This window comes from Microcaecilia unicolor, chromosome 5 (genome assembly GCF_901765095.1).
Source record: "Microcaecilia unicolor chromosome 5, aMicUni1.1, whole genome shotgun sequence".
In the NCBI taxonomy this organism is placed as follows: Eukaryota; Metazoa; Chordata; class Amphibia; order Gymnophiona; family Siphonopidae; genus Microcaecilia; species Microcaecilia unicolor.
The window spans coordinates 49,895,027-49,911,960 of NC_044035.1; the positions used below are offsets into that span (position 1 = coordinate 49,895,027).

The window sequence follows — 16,934 nt, forward strand, 5'->3', positions numbered from 1 at the left end:
GCTCAGTCTTAACTACTTTAAAATCTGTTCCTCAGTACAGTGAATCTTGAATAAAAACAACACATCCAAAACATACTCCCTCTCATGAAAACTTAATCTTAAAAAAAAAAAAAAAAAACTTTAGAGGCATCTTTGTCATCCCCACATACGATTAAATCTTGGTTATCTAAACAAACAGTGCAAATCTACTGAAATAAAGCATCAAATGATTTCTCAATTTCACTGTAAACTGCTCTGATTACTGTATGAAAGGGCAGTACATCGAATGTCACTAAACTATACTTTAAAAAAAAAAAAGCTGGAAACAGGAGGTACAGAGAATGGATAGGCCGCCAGCAGATCCCGCATCAGCCAATCCCTGCAGTTAACAAAGGGACAATGGGCCAGGAAAAAAATTTGAGATCCAATTTAAATTTCATAAGAATGTTCAAACTGCTATGAAAATAGAAGCACATTCCATAGGGAGGGAGTTAAACATAAGACAGACTCACGAGTAGTGACAAGATGAATGTCTTTCAGGAAGGGTAAAACAAGATGTTTCTTCTGCAAAGGGGATGTGAGGGTATGTATAAGACAAGAGATAAGTATAATGGTGTGTATGTATATTGAGATCTATCTGCCAGGGACAGTACCTTTATACTATACTAATAAAAAAGGCCCGTTTCTTAACGCAATGAAACGGGCGCTAGCAATGTAATGAGTTCCTGCCATTAATGTTTCCACGGTTGTATTCTGAATATAATTGTTGTTTACATGTGTAAGATTTCTTTATATACAATATTTTTTGTGTAAACTGTGTTACAATGTGGTAAAAGTTTTCCTTGTTCAGGCCCTTCAATCAGTTTAACAATCACATCAGAAGAGCTCCTTACTCGTGAGAATGCAACGAACAGTTGCCCATGTGAGAGACTGAGAGTGACAGTGTGTTTTACAGACAGTGTAAGAGAGAGATACACAGAGTGATTGAGTGTGTGTGTGTGATGTGTGTGACACAGTGATTAAATGCTTGTCTTCTCTTCCGTTCTGTGCACTTGCCTCCACTGATGTTCATACCTCCCTGTATATGATGGTTTGTTAGAGATTCAATCAGTGGTGTACCAAGGGGGGGGCGGTGGGGGTGGTCCGCCCCGGGTGCATGCCGCTGGGGGGGGGAGGGCGGCGGCACGCGCCTGTTGGCTGCGAGTTCGCATTGCTAAATTCTCTCGTTTGCTGCAGCTCCCTCCCTCTGCCCTGGAACAGGAAGTAACCTGTTCTGGGGCAGAGGGAGGGAGCTGCAGCGAACGAGAGAACTTAGTGTAGCGAACTCGCAGCCAACAGGCGTGCGCCGCGGCACCCCCCCCCCCCCAGCGGCGTGCACCCGGGGGGGTGTCATTTCACCGGGGGGGGGCGCATCGGCGATCCGCCCCGGGTGTCGTCGAGGCTAGGAATGCCACTGGATTCAATCCACTCCACTTCCCTCCTCCAAGTTCCGTTCTGCCTGATTGGTTCTTCGTTGACAGTGAGAGCCAATGAAACGCTGAACTACAGACTTACGAACCCTACACTGCCACAGTGCCACGGAGTCAGCTTCAGAATGTTGGAGGTGCTTTTTATTATATAGGATGTAGTAATAGGGAGCCAACAATGAAATGACAGGGAGGTGTTACATAGTCATATCTTCGAGCATTGAAAACAAGTATAAAAATGGGTTTATTTTGTACTTTGCACCATTTGCAAATGAAGCAAGATAAGCACCAGACCACTGTACAAAGAATCTGTAAGCACAATAGTGTGATCACCAATAATGGGTATCAACTGAGAAGCTGGATGAAAGTTTTCTAGTCAACCGGATGGCCTCCAATTTCAAAGCAATACAAAACAATTTAATAACAATCCTGTTTTCTTTCCTCTCAAATACAATAAACATTATGAACCCGAAGGTTGTGAAGTTGTAATAAATATAGGGCCTAAAGATGACTTAACAGAATCTATACCTCCCCCTCCACATACACAAACACACTTCTTTCCCCAACATCAAAAGGATGATTACCCCCACCAGTTTAACTATTTATACACCAGCTGATCGCCTTTATGTAAACCATATTTCTTTTAAGTGTACTATATCCAAGTCTTGTTCCTGAACCAACTCAACAACAAATGCTACTTTACTTCATTACAGATTGAGCATTAAAATACTAAAATTCAGGTGTGATGCTTTTCCCATGACGTGGAGAAGTAGCCTAGTGGTTAGTGCAGTGGGCTGAGAACCTGAGGAACTGGGTTCAATTCCCAGTGCAGCTCATTGTGACTCCGAACAAGTCACTTAACTCTCCATTGCCCCAGGTAAAATAGTTAGATTGTGAGCCCACTAGGAACAGAGAAAGGACCTGAATATAATAAATGTAAACCACTTTGACTGTACCACAGAGAGGCAGTATATCAAATCCCATTACCTTTAACCCTCCCGTCATATCGCTTATTATAGAAACCAATGTCTTTCCAGTGTGTTCCCACTCTTGCCTTCTGTTCTGCCTCTGGAGACCATATTTCTGGGGCCACACCCTCCCCATCCCAGAACACACCACCACTTGGGAGGGGGCTGATCCTGGTGATTTTAGGTAAGGAGAGGTATTGGCGAGAACAGAAGGCAGGAGTGGGAAAAGCATGAAAGACTGTCCCATACCAAGGGACATGCAAGCAGTGCAAATAAAGAGAAGCCCACCATCTCCTACCATTGGTGGTACTGAAACAGGTCAGGCAGGGGGTATAGTGGGAGAATTGCACAGGATTCAGCTATAGCACAATCTGGTCCTGGTGAAAGGGCATTGGTTCCTTTGGCAGTTCAGAAATACTATGGAAGCTGGGCAGCTGACTAAGAACATAAGAATAGCCATACTGGGTCAGACCAAACGTCCATCTAGCCCAGTTCCCTGCTTCCAATAGTGGCCAACAAACCCAACTACTACTACTTATCATTTCTACAGCGCTACTAGACGTACGCAACGCTGTACACTGGACATAAAGAGACAATCCCTGATTGACAGAGCTTACAATCTAATTAGGACAAACAAGAGATAAGGGAATTACTAAGGTGGGAATGATAATACTGGCTTAGGAAGTCTATTCCAGGCAACATTCCATGCTACAAATCCCAGGGCAAGCAGTGGCTTCCCCCATGTCTATCTCAATAGCAGACTATGAACTTTTCCTCCAGGAACTTGTCCAAACCTTTTTTTTTTAAACCTGCTAGCACATCCTCCAGCAACGAGTTCCAGAGCTTAACTATTCATTGAGTGAAAAAAATATTGCCTTCTATTTGTTTTAAAAGTATTTCCCGTGCAAGCCTCTTACAAGAGAAGGACACTGCCTGGTCTGAGGGCATAGAAGTACTAATGAAAGGATGAAATCATAGCTACTCTCAGCTTGGGAGATTTCTGTGGGGAATGGTGCAGCTGCATGGATTATGAGACCTTGCAGTCAGTGTATTTCACTCCCACTTCTCCTGGCAAGAATCACCACAGGGAGTACGACAGAACATTTGACTCTAGAACATGGTGAGACCCTTCTGTTTTAACAGAGCTAAATTTCAGTAAGTGGCAGAATGTTTACTGTTGATTTGACGCTGCTTTGGTTTTGTTTGCTCAATGTGCATTTAAAAAATGGGGCAAGAGTTAATTCTTAACTGTCTCTCAGTGGTGTCACATGCCAGGTGCATGTGAGCCCTGAGACACTGGGCCACTGCACAGCTCAGCCCAGTTGTCTGGGGAATTCAGAAACCAAGAAGCACAAGCACAGGGACCCAGGCATACACTGCAAGCTCACAAATACATCCACATGCTTCCTCTGGTGCAGACTGCACCAAGACAGCTCATTCGAGTACCACAGAAACAGAGAAGCACTGTGTGCATACCCGAACGGGCACAGAGATGGGTAAATCTATTTTTAAATACGTATATTTCCAGAGATGGTCATATGTTACTGCTGAATCTAAACAGGTAATTTGTGCCTGCATGGATGCAAAATTCATACCCTCTCCATTGGGCTCTTCCTGCGAGCCAAACCCTTGTCCTTAAGAGCTATTACGGTGAAAAGAATTATAGCAAGGATCATGGAAGTTTCATTAACCAGAAAGGACCTTAGAGATGTAAACAAAGCATCAGTGTAAACCTCTTGAGAGTGGGCTGATGGTAGGAAACATCCTTCTGGAGCCTTCCATCAGAATCCAAATTTCTCCCAATGTTAACAGTAAATTCAAAAGGAAAACATGGATCACCTTCTATGTTTGATTAGAGGGAAGGGGAAAGGAGTCACTAGCCCTTCAGTCCCAGCCACAACACAGTTATAGAATGGAAGGGGAAAATCAAAATGTATTCCTTAACACCTGTGCTTGACGCTGTGGGAAAACAGGATACTGTGCTAGATAGACTTCTGTCTGGTAATTAATGTCACCTTTTGGTTCATTTCTAGTAGAAGCTTCTCATCAGCTTTCAAAATCTCTAACTATAAAAGAATGACAATACTTCCTCTGCAAAAGTTGGAATAATAGTTTTATTATGATTTCCAAAGAAAAACGTATGACATGACAGTGGATTTGGATACAAAGATTTTCTTTTTAATTCCCATGAATGAAAGGCTTGACTTATGTACCAGATCAGCACGTGAGAGCAACTGGAAGCAAACCTCTGATATTATTTTAAGGAACTAACTGTTGAGTATGCTCCGATACCACAATTTGTCTTTCAGCAGTGCTTTCACATGACCATGAGTTATGTGATGACCCGTTTTCTTGATGATACAGTTTTAGCATTTTCAAAACAAGACAAGAAATATCTGGAGAGCAAGGAGTCATTTTGCACCAAGCTGATGAATTAGTATAACACAAATGTGACAAATCTGCCACCAGAATGGTTTTTGGTGAGGTCCTATGGTCTTGGTCTTCACTCCCAGTCCTCAAAGGCTACTAACGTGTCAGGATTTCAAGATATCCCTAATGATTATGAACGAGAGAGATTTGCATGCCTACTACCTCCATTGGGTATACAATCATTCTCATGCATATTTACTAGGGCTGTCCTTAAAACCTGACCCGTTGACAGCCCTGAAGGACTGGAAGTGAAGATCAAGATACTATGGGTAAGAGGTGGCAAATGTTCTGAACAATCAAAAATGTCACCCATCCTGCAGAGCAGTACATTGTATTATGTTTTGTCTTATTTGTTGATAACCGCTGCAGTAAGGCAAGTTTTATGGGAGAAACCCAGTATCTCCCCAGTATCTCTCCACACTCGTCCTTCCCTACACCCCTTCCCGTGCACTCCGCTCCATGGATAAATCCTTCTTATCTGTTCCCTTCTCCACTACTGCCAACTCCAGACTTCGTGCCTTCTGTCTCGCTGCACCCTACGCCTAGAATAAACTTCCTGAGCCCCTAAGTCTTGCCCCATCCTTGGCCACCTTTAAATCTAGACTGAAAGCCCACCACTTTAACATTGCTTTTGACTCGTAATCACTCGTCTCCACCTACCCTCATCTCCTCCTTCCTGTACACATTAATGGATTTGATTACTTTATTTTTTGTCTATTAGATTGTAAGCTGTCTTTCTTCTATGTTTGTGCAGCGCTGCGTACGCCTTGTAGCGCTATAGAAATGCTGAATAGTAGTAGTAGTAGCAGAAACAAGATGGCTGCCGAATTGGTTATGCCGCTGTATTTCCCCTGATGACTCTTGCTATTCCTTCTTACTTTTACCTCGATTCTTCTTCCCCGATGCCTAAGAGGAGAGTCAAGCAAAAGCGACTCCTGCCTGTCCGCAGTTTCCTGTTTCCCTTTGTCAGGTGAAAATCACCAGATTTCTTTAAGCTGCAATGGGTGAACCAGTCAGGGCACAAGGAAGAGCAAAGTTTCGCTTAGCCCCAGTGGTCCAGTTCCGCTGCCTAGGCCAAGTAGCAGGGGGTCTGAGGTGCAGTGCAGTGAGGCTATCAAAGTGTTGCCTTCTAACCCTGCAGGTAGGACCCAGCCTCTGGAATCTTCGGCAGGAAGAATAACGGTGTCTGAATCTCATCAGCCACTGAGTGTTTCGTCTCTAGCAGTGAAGGAGCTACAAGATCAGGGCAGTGAAGTAATAACTCTACTCCTGTTGGCGATACCTGATCAGATAACTTTAGACGTGATATGGACAGCCTTAGAGTCCATCTATAAGGTATGTGCTGGTTTGACGCCTACTGTACAACATAATACAGAGAGTATTTTGAAGTTGGAGTGCTCTTTTGGTCAAATTAGTGCAAAGATTGAGGATGTCACTTCTCAAGTGAGACAACTGAAGCAGATCCAGACATCAACGTTGCAAGATAGAATGATATTTCAAAATAAACTTGAGAATTTTGATAATTATACTCGTCAACAGAACCTGAGGATTCTGAACTTTTTCCTAAAGGTCTCAAATGTTCTCCTAGGACTTGTTTTATCAGTTTCTTAAAGATTGCTTAAAATGTTCTTAATCAGCTTAATCCTCCTCTTCATAAGGTTTTGTATGCTCCTGTGAAGCAGCAGGTGGCTGCCCGCGAATTGGAAGATGTTTCACCTGATAGTCTTGATATTTCTGCCGTATTGGAGAGTTCAGTTGAGGAACCTGTTGAGAGATCTACTTTGATTGTTTCCTTTGTTTTCATGCAAGACAAAGAAGTTTACTTCAATTATTCTTCTGTGTTGCTGGATGTAACTTTATTGGGGGGGTGGGGGGGTGGAAAGATTTCAATCTTTCCAGGTATGTGCAAATAGACTCAGACCATAAGTAAAATTTTAACCTATTGCTCCCAAGTCCTATCCAATAGAATATAACTTTGCTCTAATATATTCTTGATGTATCACAGAGGTTCCCAAATCTGGTCCTGGAAGCACCCCAGCCAGTCAGATTTTCAGGATATCTGCAATGAATATTCATGAGAGGGGCGGCTTGCATGTAGTGAAGGCAGTGCATGCAAATATTTCTCATGGATATTCATTGTGGATATCCTGAAAACTTGACTGGCTGAGGTGCCTTCAGGAACAGGTTCGGGAATCAGCAATACCTCCTTTCTGTGGTATAACCCAGTGTTTCCCAAGTCGGTCTTGGAGTATCCCCTTGCCAGTCAGGGTTTCAGGAAATCCACAATGAATATGAATGAGATTCATTTGTATATACTGCCTCCTTTGTATGCAAATCTCTTTCATGCATATTCATTGTAGATATCCTGAAAACCTGACTGGCAAGGGGGTACTCCAAGACCGACTTGGGAAACATAATCAAGGAGGTTTACATATTACATACTGGCACTTTTATCTTATGACAATGAATCTGGTTTTGTTTCTGATTAAATACCTCTGTCATAGCTTCCCTGAGCTTTCACAGATGTGCCAGGTGGGATTATTTTTTTAAGTAGGAATTTGCATGGCCAACTTTCAGATATAGAAGAGATGTATCAGGACTCCATCAAAACAGAATGCAAGAGTAGCCTTGTGGTTAGAGCAGTGAGCTGTGAACTAAGGGCCCTGTTTACTAAGCAACCTTATAGGCAGGTAGTAAAACTTGGTGTAAATGCAGACGCCTAGATTAGACACAAACTGGGTGTATTCTATAACCACGTGCATAGATTTTAGAAATGCCCACAACCCGCCCACTCCACGCCCCCTTTTCAACAATGCGACTTGAAATTTACATGCAGAACTGTGTAAGCATATTCTGTAAATTAGTGACAATAATTGATTAAGTGGCAATTATCGACACCAATTGGCTTAACTAATTAAGTTGGGTGCGTAAATCCAGAAGACGACTGGATCTGCGTGACAACTTAAAGTTGTGCTATATAGAATCCTGGGGTTAGGGCCAACTCCAGACAGAGTACCATGCACTAATGGAACTTTTGACATGGGATCTATAAAGACAAAATGCTGGGAATGTCCCCAGTGGTTGCCTCATTATATTTGCAGCTACCTCATGCTAAAGTCCTGTGTTAACTGCCAATTTTAGCTGGGTTTAATAAAAGGGACCCTTAGACTGTAAGTCTCTGAGGACAGAAAAATGCCTCCTATACCTGAATTTAACTCCAGGGCCGCCGAGGGAGGGGGGGGCAGGGTGACAACATTCCCCCAGGCCCGGCTTCCAAGGGGGGCCCAGCTTCCAAGGGGGGCCCAGCGCTGGGGTCTGTCTCTGTCCTGCTCCTGACGGGACCCGGGTGATCGCATCCCGATAGAAGGGGGAGAGTGAATACTCCAGTGTTGGGCTCCCCTTAGAGGCTGAGGCGCAGACACAGGGCTTCGGGGCCTTCCCCCAGCACTGTTCTCCACCACAGGGCAGGCAATGCAGCAAACAGTGCTGGAGAGGGAGGCTTCTGTTGGCGGGGCTTTGGGACCCCCTCCCCCCAGCCAGGGTATGTGGAGTTGCAGCAGGGGGCAGGTAGGTGGGGCAAAATACCCCCCCCCCCCCCACACTGGGCTCTAGCCACCCCAATTTTTGTGGTCTAGCTATGCGGCGGTCTGGGGTGGGGCCAGCAGCTGCAGCCCTACCCCGGGCCCGGCTCAGTCTCTCAGTCGCCCTGTTTAACTCAAAAACTACTACTGAAAAAAGGCTTGAGCTGAATTGGAATCCAAAATGTGAAATACATTGAGGCATATTTTCAAAGCACTTAGCCTTCCAAAGTTCCATAGGTTTCTATGGAACTTTGGAAGGCTAAGTGCTTTGAAAATATGCCTCATAGTGATGCAACAAAAAAAAAACAAAAAAAAAAAAGCAAACTCTGCTGGAGACCTGGGGGACATCTTTTCTTTAACAAAGACATTCCTCTGGTTTAGAATTTGGCTCATTTAGGGTGGACCTCCTCATGAGAGACAGGAGTACTGTAATGGGGTAACACAAACAAATATACCTTCACAAAGTAGAGATGAACAGAGGCGAAAACTCACTTGCCCTAATAAATAATGTGAGCTGTGCAATTAAAAACTATGCAAACACAAATCTGCCATTCCCTGAATATCATGTTTTCAAGAATGTTTCCCTGCATATGTGCCCTACACCTCCTTTGTTGTTGTTCTGAACCTGGCTTTTATTTATTTTAATATAGGAAGGTAACCAGCTTGTTCCAGGGATAAGTAACAAGCTGAGCCAGTCCTGGGTTTTGCCCCCCACTGCATCTGGGGACCCGTAGTCTTTTTTTCTTGAGAAAATAGAATTACAAGTCCACAGATGCAACAAGGGGTAAAACCACGACCTGTTCCGTGTGTCCCTTGAGCAACATCTGCATTTGTCTTGCAGTGCCTTTAAAAATCAGTCCCAGACTATACATTTGAAAAACAAATCAAACCACCAGCAGACATTGCCAGGAGGCACAGCCATGAGCTGGAAGGTGGCTCCTGTAGGCTCTAGATACCCCCCTTGTTAAATTATTTAGGAAAACAAAGTGTACCACCATCTGCAGTGGAACTGCCAAGATCCCCTTCACAGAACACTGGTTGCTCATCGAGGGACAACAGCAGTTTAAGGTTTCCTGGCACTGCAGTAACATTATGACAAGCACATAGTTAAATGTACAACAAGTGGAAGAAGATATTTTAAAAAATATGTTCGCTGTTCCTTTTCCTTCATCGTGTTTAAAATCAACAGTGCTAGCAATGAAAACATATTTCAAGTGCATTAAGTTAAACGTTTTGCAACCCAGACAATAGTATTGTTTTATTTTTTTTAATGTACAAAGACCAATTTTAAAATAAAAATGGGGCCTCTGACGCAGGACAGAATGCAGGCAGGAGAGACCTCTCACCTCTCCTGGGGCTGATGCTAGCGCTTTAAATTTTTTGGCCCGGCTCAGAGAGCAGGTCACATGACTTTCTGCATGAGGAAGCTGCTGGCTTCCAGCAGGAGGAGGAGGAGGAAGGTGGGGGAAGGGGCCGCCAGAGCTAGATAGGAACTGAGAACACAGCAAAAGCTCACTGGTGTTTTATTATGGGTAAAGGGGAGGGGAGTGTCTGATCATTCCACAACATAAGATGGGTTGCTGGGGGCCCTAGTGGGCAGCGTGGGGCAGAACTCAAAATGAAAAAAAGGATATATTATTTCAGGACTCAGGAGCACATCTCAAGTTAGTGCGGAGTTAGGGGCAGCACGGATAGAGACGAGGTTCAAGGGAAGCAGCAGACGCCTGTCATTCCAAGAACTCCGTTTCTTGCTGAGCTCATCAGTGCTCTCAGCTCTAAGGCTGGTGTGGGCATATGTCGCTCATCCCTCCACCTGCAGCACAGATATAGCCACCCATAACTCAGGCTGACAGGCGGCTAGAAAGTGTGCAAAGGGAGACTTCACCCTGCCCTTTAGAAAAAGCTCGTAGCAGCACAGTAACACACAAGCGATGTTCACGATGCAGTAGCCTTCACAGCCTGTTCTGCACTTTTGGTATATTTCACTTCTCTTACTAGTGCCTCAGCTCTTCCTGTACTGCCCCCACCTTAACCATGTGATGAAATATCTTATATAGAAATCATTTTATACAGCAATCCCTTTGAGAATTATGGAACGATACATAAATAAGCCCAAAATTGCATGCATTTACTGATTTTTAAAAACCACAGAGCAGCTCCAACCGATTGCTGATCCTGGAAGGTGGCATTCCAGATGCACCCTCTTTCTTTACAAGAAACAGGGTCACGGGGCTTATGCAATAGCATATCCTCCGAGTCTCCTCTGCACCGGGAGTTAGACATCTGGGTACTAGTATACAGTTTAAAAATAGACCGTGACACTGCACAGCCTGTGTGTGTTTTAACACCTGTGTACTGAAAGGGTTTTGAAATTAACTCTCTGCAGAAACCGCATTTTGAATAACCAGGCCAGGAACTCTGGAGGTCATGCAAAAAGACAGAAGAATAGACGGGGAAATCAGCTAGGCGTCTAGCTGCTACTAGTGCTGAAAGTTTGGTCATGAAGCTATTCAAAATCATTAGATTCCTCTTATAACAATGAACACTATGGGAGCGACCTGGAGTCTAGACACTCCCCAGATGTATTATACTGTGGGGGAGGGGAGAAGAAAAACCATATATTGCTTTACCTACTATGCAGTAGTATATTGCACTTCATGATACTTTTGAAGAAAGTGCCTTATGTATTGAGATACGTATTCAGCATCACTGTCTATCTGAGACACAGTAAAATCAAGTTTAATGTTCTCAACTCAGAACCAATAACTAGTATCAGACCAAAACGGACTACCAATGATGGATCTAAAGGGTGCTTACAGGACTGAGGATGGGATTAGAGGTCTAGTGGGGGGGAAAGGTGGCTCATAATTAGGACTTCTATTTTTAGGTGTTAATTAGAGGTCTTTTGAGGGTACAAAAAATGTGTTTAGCTGTGTTTTCATGGGAAAGGTACCACCATTCTTGCATATTTTCAAAGCACTTTGAAACCTATGGAACTTTGGAAGGCTATGAGGCATATTTTCAAAGCACTTTGGGAGGCTAAGTTCCATAGGTTTCTATGGAACTTTGGGAGGCTAAGTGCTTTGAAAATATGCCTCTAAGTGCTTTGAAAATATGCCTAACTGTAAACCACATTGACCTGTATGTCAGAAAAGGCAGTCCAGCAAGATTTAAAATATTGTTACTAATAATAATATTGTTGGGTACCTTTTCTGGCAGAATCAAATATGTTTGTTTTTTGTCACTTAGGAGTCTTCTGTGCAGAAAAGTTACAAAACCTTATTGGAAGGTTAAACAACAAAAACAAGCCAGGGGAAGGGTGAGAGAGTACTAGAGGAAGTTGTGCTTTTCCTATAAACACATATTTAAATTTTTATTTAATTTATTTGCATTGGGGTATTTTATTGGTTAAAACCTGGAATCAGAAGCCCTACTCATTACTAAAAGGGGTGAAAATTTCACATCTATTTCTTAGTTTAAGTGAGATTCTCTTGAATGGTATAGTGGGTGAAGCCGCGACAGAACTTGAATCCTAAGAGCTCCACATCTCATCCCTAGTGGATGAACAGGAGGTTTGGGGGGGGGGGGGGAATCATCAAGCTTAACGTGTGCTAAATGCTAAAATCCCTTTCTATACCTATAGGCTTTTAGCATTTAGCGCACACTAATTCTTTTAACATGTGTTAAGGCCTTTTGATGAATTCCCCCCCCCCCCCCCCCAAGACAGAGACCCACTGAAGTGCCTGGCATGAACAATATTCTCAGTTGAGCCATAAGATGCAAAACAATTTCTCACTGGCTCAAACTTTTTTTTTTTTTTAGGGCTTCCATAACACTGTCCTCAGCATATGAAGAATTTAACATTTGACCACGCTATCCATACAGCCATCCACTAGCTGGTAGAAGTTAAAAGCTGTGCACAGGGACATAATCTGGTCTCTATCCCCTTATCATCCCTGCAGATTTCCCATTATCCCCGTCCCCAATAACACTTCTAGTACAAATACTCCATAACTGGGAACTAAAATGGTGACAGAAAATCTCGGACCCCTTCCTAGTACAGCCAGCATTTTAATTGGACCAATTTTTGCATCACTGTTTGTAATTTCAGTGGCTCAGATGCTACTCATATTTGCCAGCACCTGCAGCTCTTAACAATCCCAAACACTGGGTTTAAAAATACTAAAGGCTTGACTGCAATCAGGGATTCAGTGTTTATTTTCACTCTGAGAGTGCAATCCAGTGGGGAAGAGGGAGGCGGTAAATACCCAGTTAGTTTTAACCCCTATAGTATGTGTGTCGTTTGTAGCTCAGTCACCATCAGAACTTCACCTTGCCTAGTCCTCTAAAAGGATACTATACTTCCTGAGTAGTTATTTCATAGGCCCAAATTATGGTGAACAACCTTCCATTAACTGCTTATTCTTTTCTCAGAAGAAGGAGTGTGATAGAATATTTTTGCACTACCCACCAGGGTGAGAGTTTAGTTTACAGCCTTGTGGGGGTTTAACTGGGTTGAAATGCTATTTTAAAAGCATTCTACAACACTGTATTGTCCGACAGCTTGTCAGTCAGATGTGACATAACTGCAGCCTGGACTGTCTTCTAACTTCCATTTCCATCCCTGCCTAAGCAACGGAGCAGTGCAGAGTAGTTTACCAGACAACACAAATGAAATTTTAGTACCATGCCTTCGTGTTTCTTCTAGGGATGGCAGAGCAGCAGGGAGGAGAGCAGAAATGGTGGGGAGGGGGAGGAGCAGCAAGGCTTGGCTCACTTTTGTCATTTCTATTGTGGCACTTCAAATAGTCAGTTGTATAACACAGTCAGCCAAAACAGATCTGTCCAAAAAGCCATTCCTGTTATCTCAATAACTCAAGCAGCCGTTAGCTTCCTCACCAGCCCCCCACCACAATAACGACTCATATGCTCTTCGTTCTTGGAATTACACGGTATTGGGTGTACACAGGGCTGATATTAGACATGCTGAGGCTCAGGGGAGAAATTTGGAAGGGGATCCAAAAGGTTTGTGCCTACATCAGCTCCATGCAGGCCTTGGGGATCCCTGTGGCAAGACAGCCTATGGCAATTGCCCTGTCTGCACACCCCTTAACACCAACCATGGGTGTACATCCATAACATTACCCGCACCAGTTCATTCAGTCAATCCTTCCACATGCATCCAAGCTTGACAACCGATGCCAGTCCGCACCCCTTTTCCAAGTCTCCTCAGGACAACCAGATGACGCTTATCTATAGCTTTCTACAATACAACCCAATCCTCTCTCCTCCCCCCTTAAGGGCATGGGCTAATGGATTGGGGATCTGCTACCTGAAAGACACAAGGCCTCCTGTCACCTCCTTATACATGATAGCCCCATAGGGCAGACGGGCCAGATAGAGGCATGGGAAAACAGACTGAGCTACCTGACTCGGCCCCTTTTAACCCTACCAGGTGGCCCTTTCTCCTTTGACCCAACCCCCTCTTCTCAGGAGACACTGCCCCACTAAAGGCAGTGCATCACTCACTAGAGGGGAGGGGGATGAGGAGAGCTCCCCCACCCACTTCTCAGAGAGGCAACATAATAGTCATATTGGGTCAGACTGATGGTCCATCTAGTCCAGTATGCTGTTTCTAACAGTGGCCAATCCAGGCCACAAGTACCTGACACCTTCTCTTATGTTCCATGACTAAGAAACTACAATGGAATCTAGGAGTGGCCTAGTGGTTAGAGCACCAGTCTTAACATCCAGAGGTGGCCGGTTAAAATCCCACTGCTGCTCCTTGTGATATTGGGTAAGTCACTTAACCCTCCATTGCCTCAGGTAAAAAAAAAATTAGACTGTGAGCCCTCCAGGGACAGAGAACCAGTGTACCTGAATGTAACTCACCTTGAGCTAGTGCTACTACTTAAAAAGGTGTGAGCAAATCTAAAAAATAAAACAGAATGTCATAAGAACATAAGAATGTCATAAGAACATAAAAGTGTTGCCACACTGGGACAGACCATTCATCAAGCCCAGTATCCCGGTTCCAACAGTGGCCAATCCAGCTCACAAGTATCTGGCAAGATCCCAAAAGAGTAAAACAGATTTAATGCTTGATCCCATGAATAAAGTGGATTTTCCCAAGTCCATCTTAATAATGGCTTATGGACTTCTTTTAGGACATTATCCAAACATTGTTGAAACCCTGCTAACTACTTTTACCACATTCTCTGGCAAAGAATTCCAGAGTTCAATTACACATTGAGTGAAGAAATATTTTCTCCAATTTTTTCTAAATTTACTACATAGCAGCTTCATTGCATGCACCCTTAATCCTTGTATCATTTCCATGCCACTCCACTCAGTATTTTATAGACGTCTATCATATCTCCCCTCATTTATAAGGGCTTTGCAGAAAACCCTTTTTAGCAGTCAGCAGTTACTGGGCCGCTAACATCACAACAGTCTCTGCTTGCACAATAAACGGGTCAGTTTAACCTCATGTTGGAATTTGCTTTGCTTCCAGAAAACATCTGCAAGGCTCTAAAAAAAAAAAAAAGGAGCATGGGGGGGGGGGGGGGGGGGGGATTTTGCATTCCCACTTGCAGACTTTCAACTATTTTGACCATCCAAAGTGAAAAATGAGCAGAAATAAAGTTGGCTTTGCCTCTAAGTTAACCTTAACCTGTACACCACATCATGTGTCATTTGCTGGTGCCACTGTCACTAAAAAGAGGAGCTGACAGCAAATGATCCCCTGAGGTCTCTCTTATTAGAGCAGGGTTTGGGGGGGGGGGGGTGCTAGTTTTCCTGGCACTGTTGAGAAAAAACATCTTCTGTTCCTTAGTTATACGAGGTGAACACATGGTTGTGACCACTACAGGTCACATCCAGAAACATAACTGAGCCAATGCAACAAAAACATTATATATTACATGTGTAACACTTTCCTAAAAACACTGTAGTCCACATTCTGGAAATCTAGTTAAAATAACAAAAAGGAACACAAAAACAGACTAATGACAGGAGATAAGTCACAAGGCCCATCTTACTATGTAGCCTTCCTCCTGCAGTACTGCAGAGGTCAGTCTATCTCTGGCTCTAAAGAAACATCAACAAAAATATACCCACATGAACGGCTATTATTCAGCCTTTTGCTTCAACCAGTTGCTTTCTTTTACTTTTCATTTTGTGCTATTTAATGGTTTGTAAACATATGAAGTAGGATAATAAGCTCAGATGGAAACGGTCTTACAATCGTGCAACTCATCTAAACGACAGCTTAAAATCTGCATGTAGCTCATCGATGCTATTACAAAACCTAGGAAAATCGAGTCAGGTCACTTCCCAGGGGAGGGTGAAGGCTAACATTCCTGCGCCTACCAGACTGCTTCTCTCTCACACACACACACATGCATTCTTCTATTGGCAATCGCAATCCTTCCGGAGAGTCATCACAAACACAATAAACACAACACACCACTCTCCCAAATTCAAACCCAGGATCAGAAAATCAAGATCAGCCAATCATAGTCTCCTATGACCCCAGGTCAAAAGTCCAGAGGCACTTCTGATTGGCTAGCTTTTAGGAATTCTGGGAATTTTAGGTCCCCCCCCTTGAAAGAGCAAAGGTGCTTGTACTATCTGAATTTTGCACCAAAAAAAAAAAAAAAAGCACCCCGAAGAAAAACATAAACCCCAAAATGACAGCCTGTCTTCTGCTGAAAACACAGGCCCACCTCCATATACCAAACCCCAGGCATCGGTGCCTAATTGATTGCCAGTTAATGAAGGAAAAAGCAGCACTTACCAGGGCACGCGCAACCCACTGACATCTTCACATGCCTGGCCTGGAGCAGAAGGGATTCGGAGTGCCCACCTCGCAGGGTCCTGGCATGAACTGCCCTGGGGAAGTCTCTGAGCCGAAAACCCAGCCCCCCCTGTTCAGCAAGGATCGGGCCTCAGAGCAAGCAGGAAGGAATTGTATTCTGTCTATGGACGTGTGTCTATGTGTGCGTGTGTCTCTGTCTCTCTCCCTCTCTCTCTGCTGGCACTGCTGTGGTTTATTAATATGCTAATTGCAATGCTAGTGGGAGGAGAGAAAGCTTGTCAAAGTGACCTGAGTGAGCGAGAAAGAGAGAGAGAGAGAGAAGGTTCAGGGAATAACAAGCATGTGACGCAGATTTAAAAAAAAAAAAAAAAGGAGGAAAAAAAAAACAACAACTGGAGAAATCTTTGACATGCTGATTGTCCTTTTGATAACCAAGACGTGTTTGTCTAGAGAGAAAAAAAAGGGAGAAAGCAGAGAGTGAAAGCGAGCGAGAGAGACAGAGTGTCCTGGACTGAAGCAAGGCATACTGCACCAGAGCGTGTTATTCACAGCTCCATACTGTGCTCTAACACAGGCTGACAGACAGAGAGCAAGAGAGAGACAAAGTACAGCACTGACTGCAAGCCTGCCACAACCCTTTTTATTTATTTCCTTTGCCTTTTTTTTTTTTTTTTGGCAGACTTGAAAACCC

At 43.8% G+C, this 16,934-nt stretch overlaps 1 protein-coding gene across 3 annotated transcripts in view; it reads right to left on the bottom strand.

Annotated features, from left to right (window-relative positions):
• LDB1 (LIM domain binding 1) overlaps positions 1-16,554 on the bottom strand; it is a 267,057-nt gene extending 250,503 nt beyond the window's left edge. For 2 of the 3 annotated variants that reach the window (XM_030202865.1, XM_030202868.1), the window contains exon 1: positions 16,223-16,554. In XM_030202865.1, the coding sequence (XP_030058725.1) occupies positions 16,223-16,247 (25 nt within the window). In that variant the 5' untranslated portion in view covers positions 16,248-16,554. The remainder of the gene's footprint in view (positions 1-16,222) is intronic. The other variant, XM_030202864.1, reaches the window with a different exon arrangement.
• Positions 16,555-16,934: the final 380 nt, after the last annotated feature.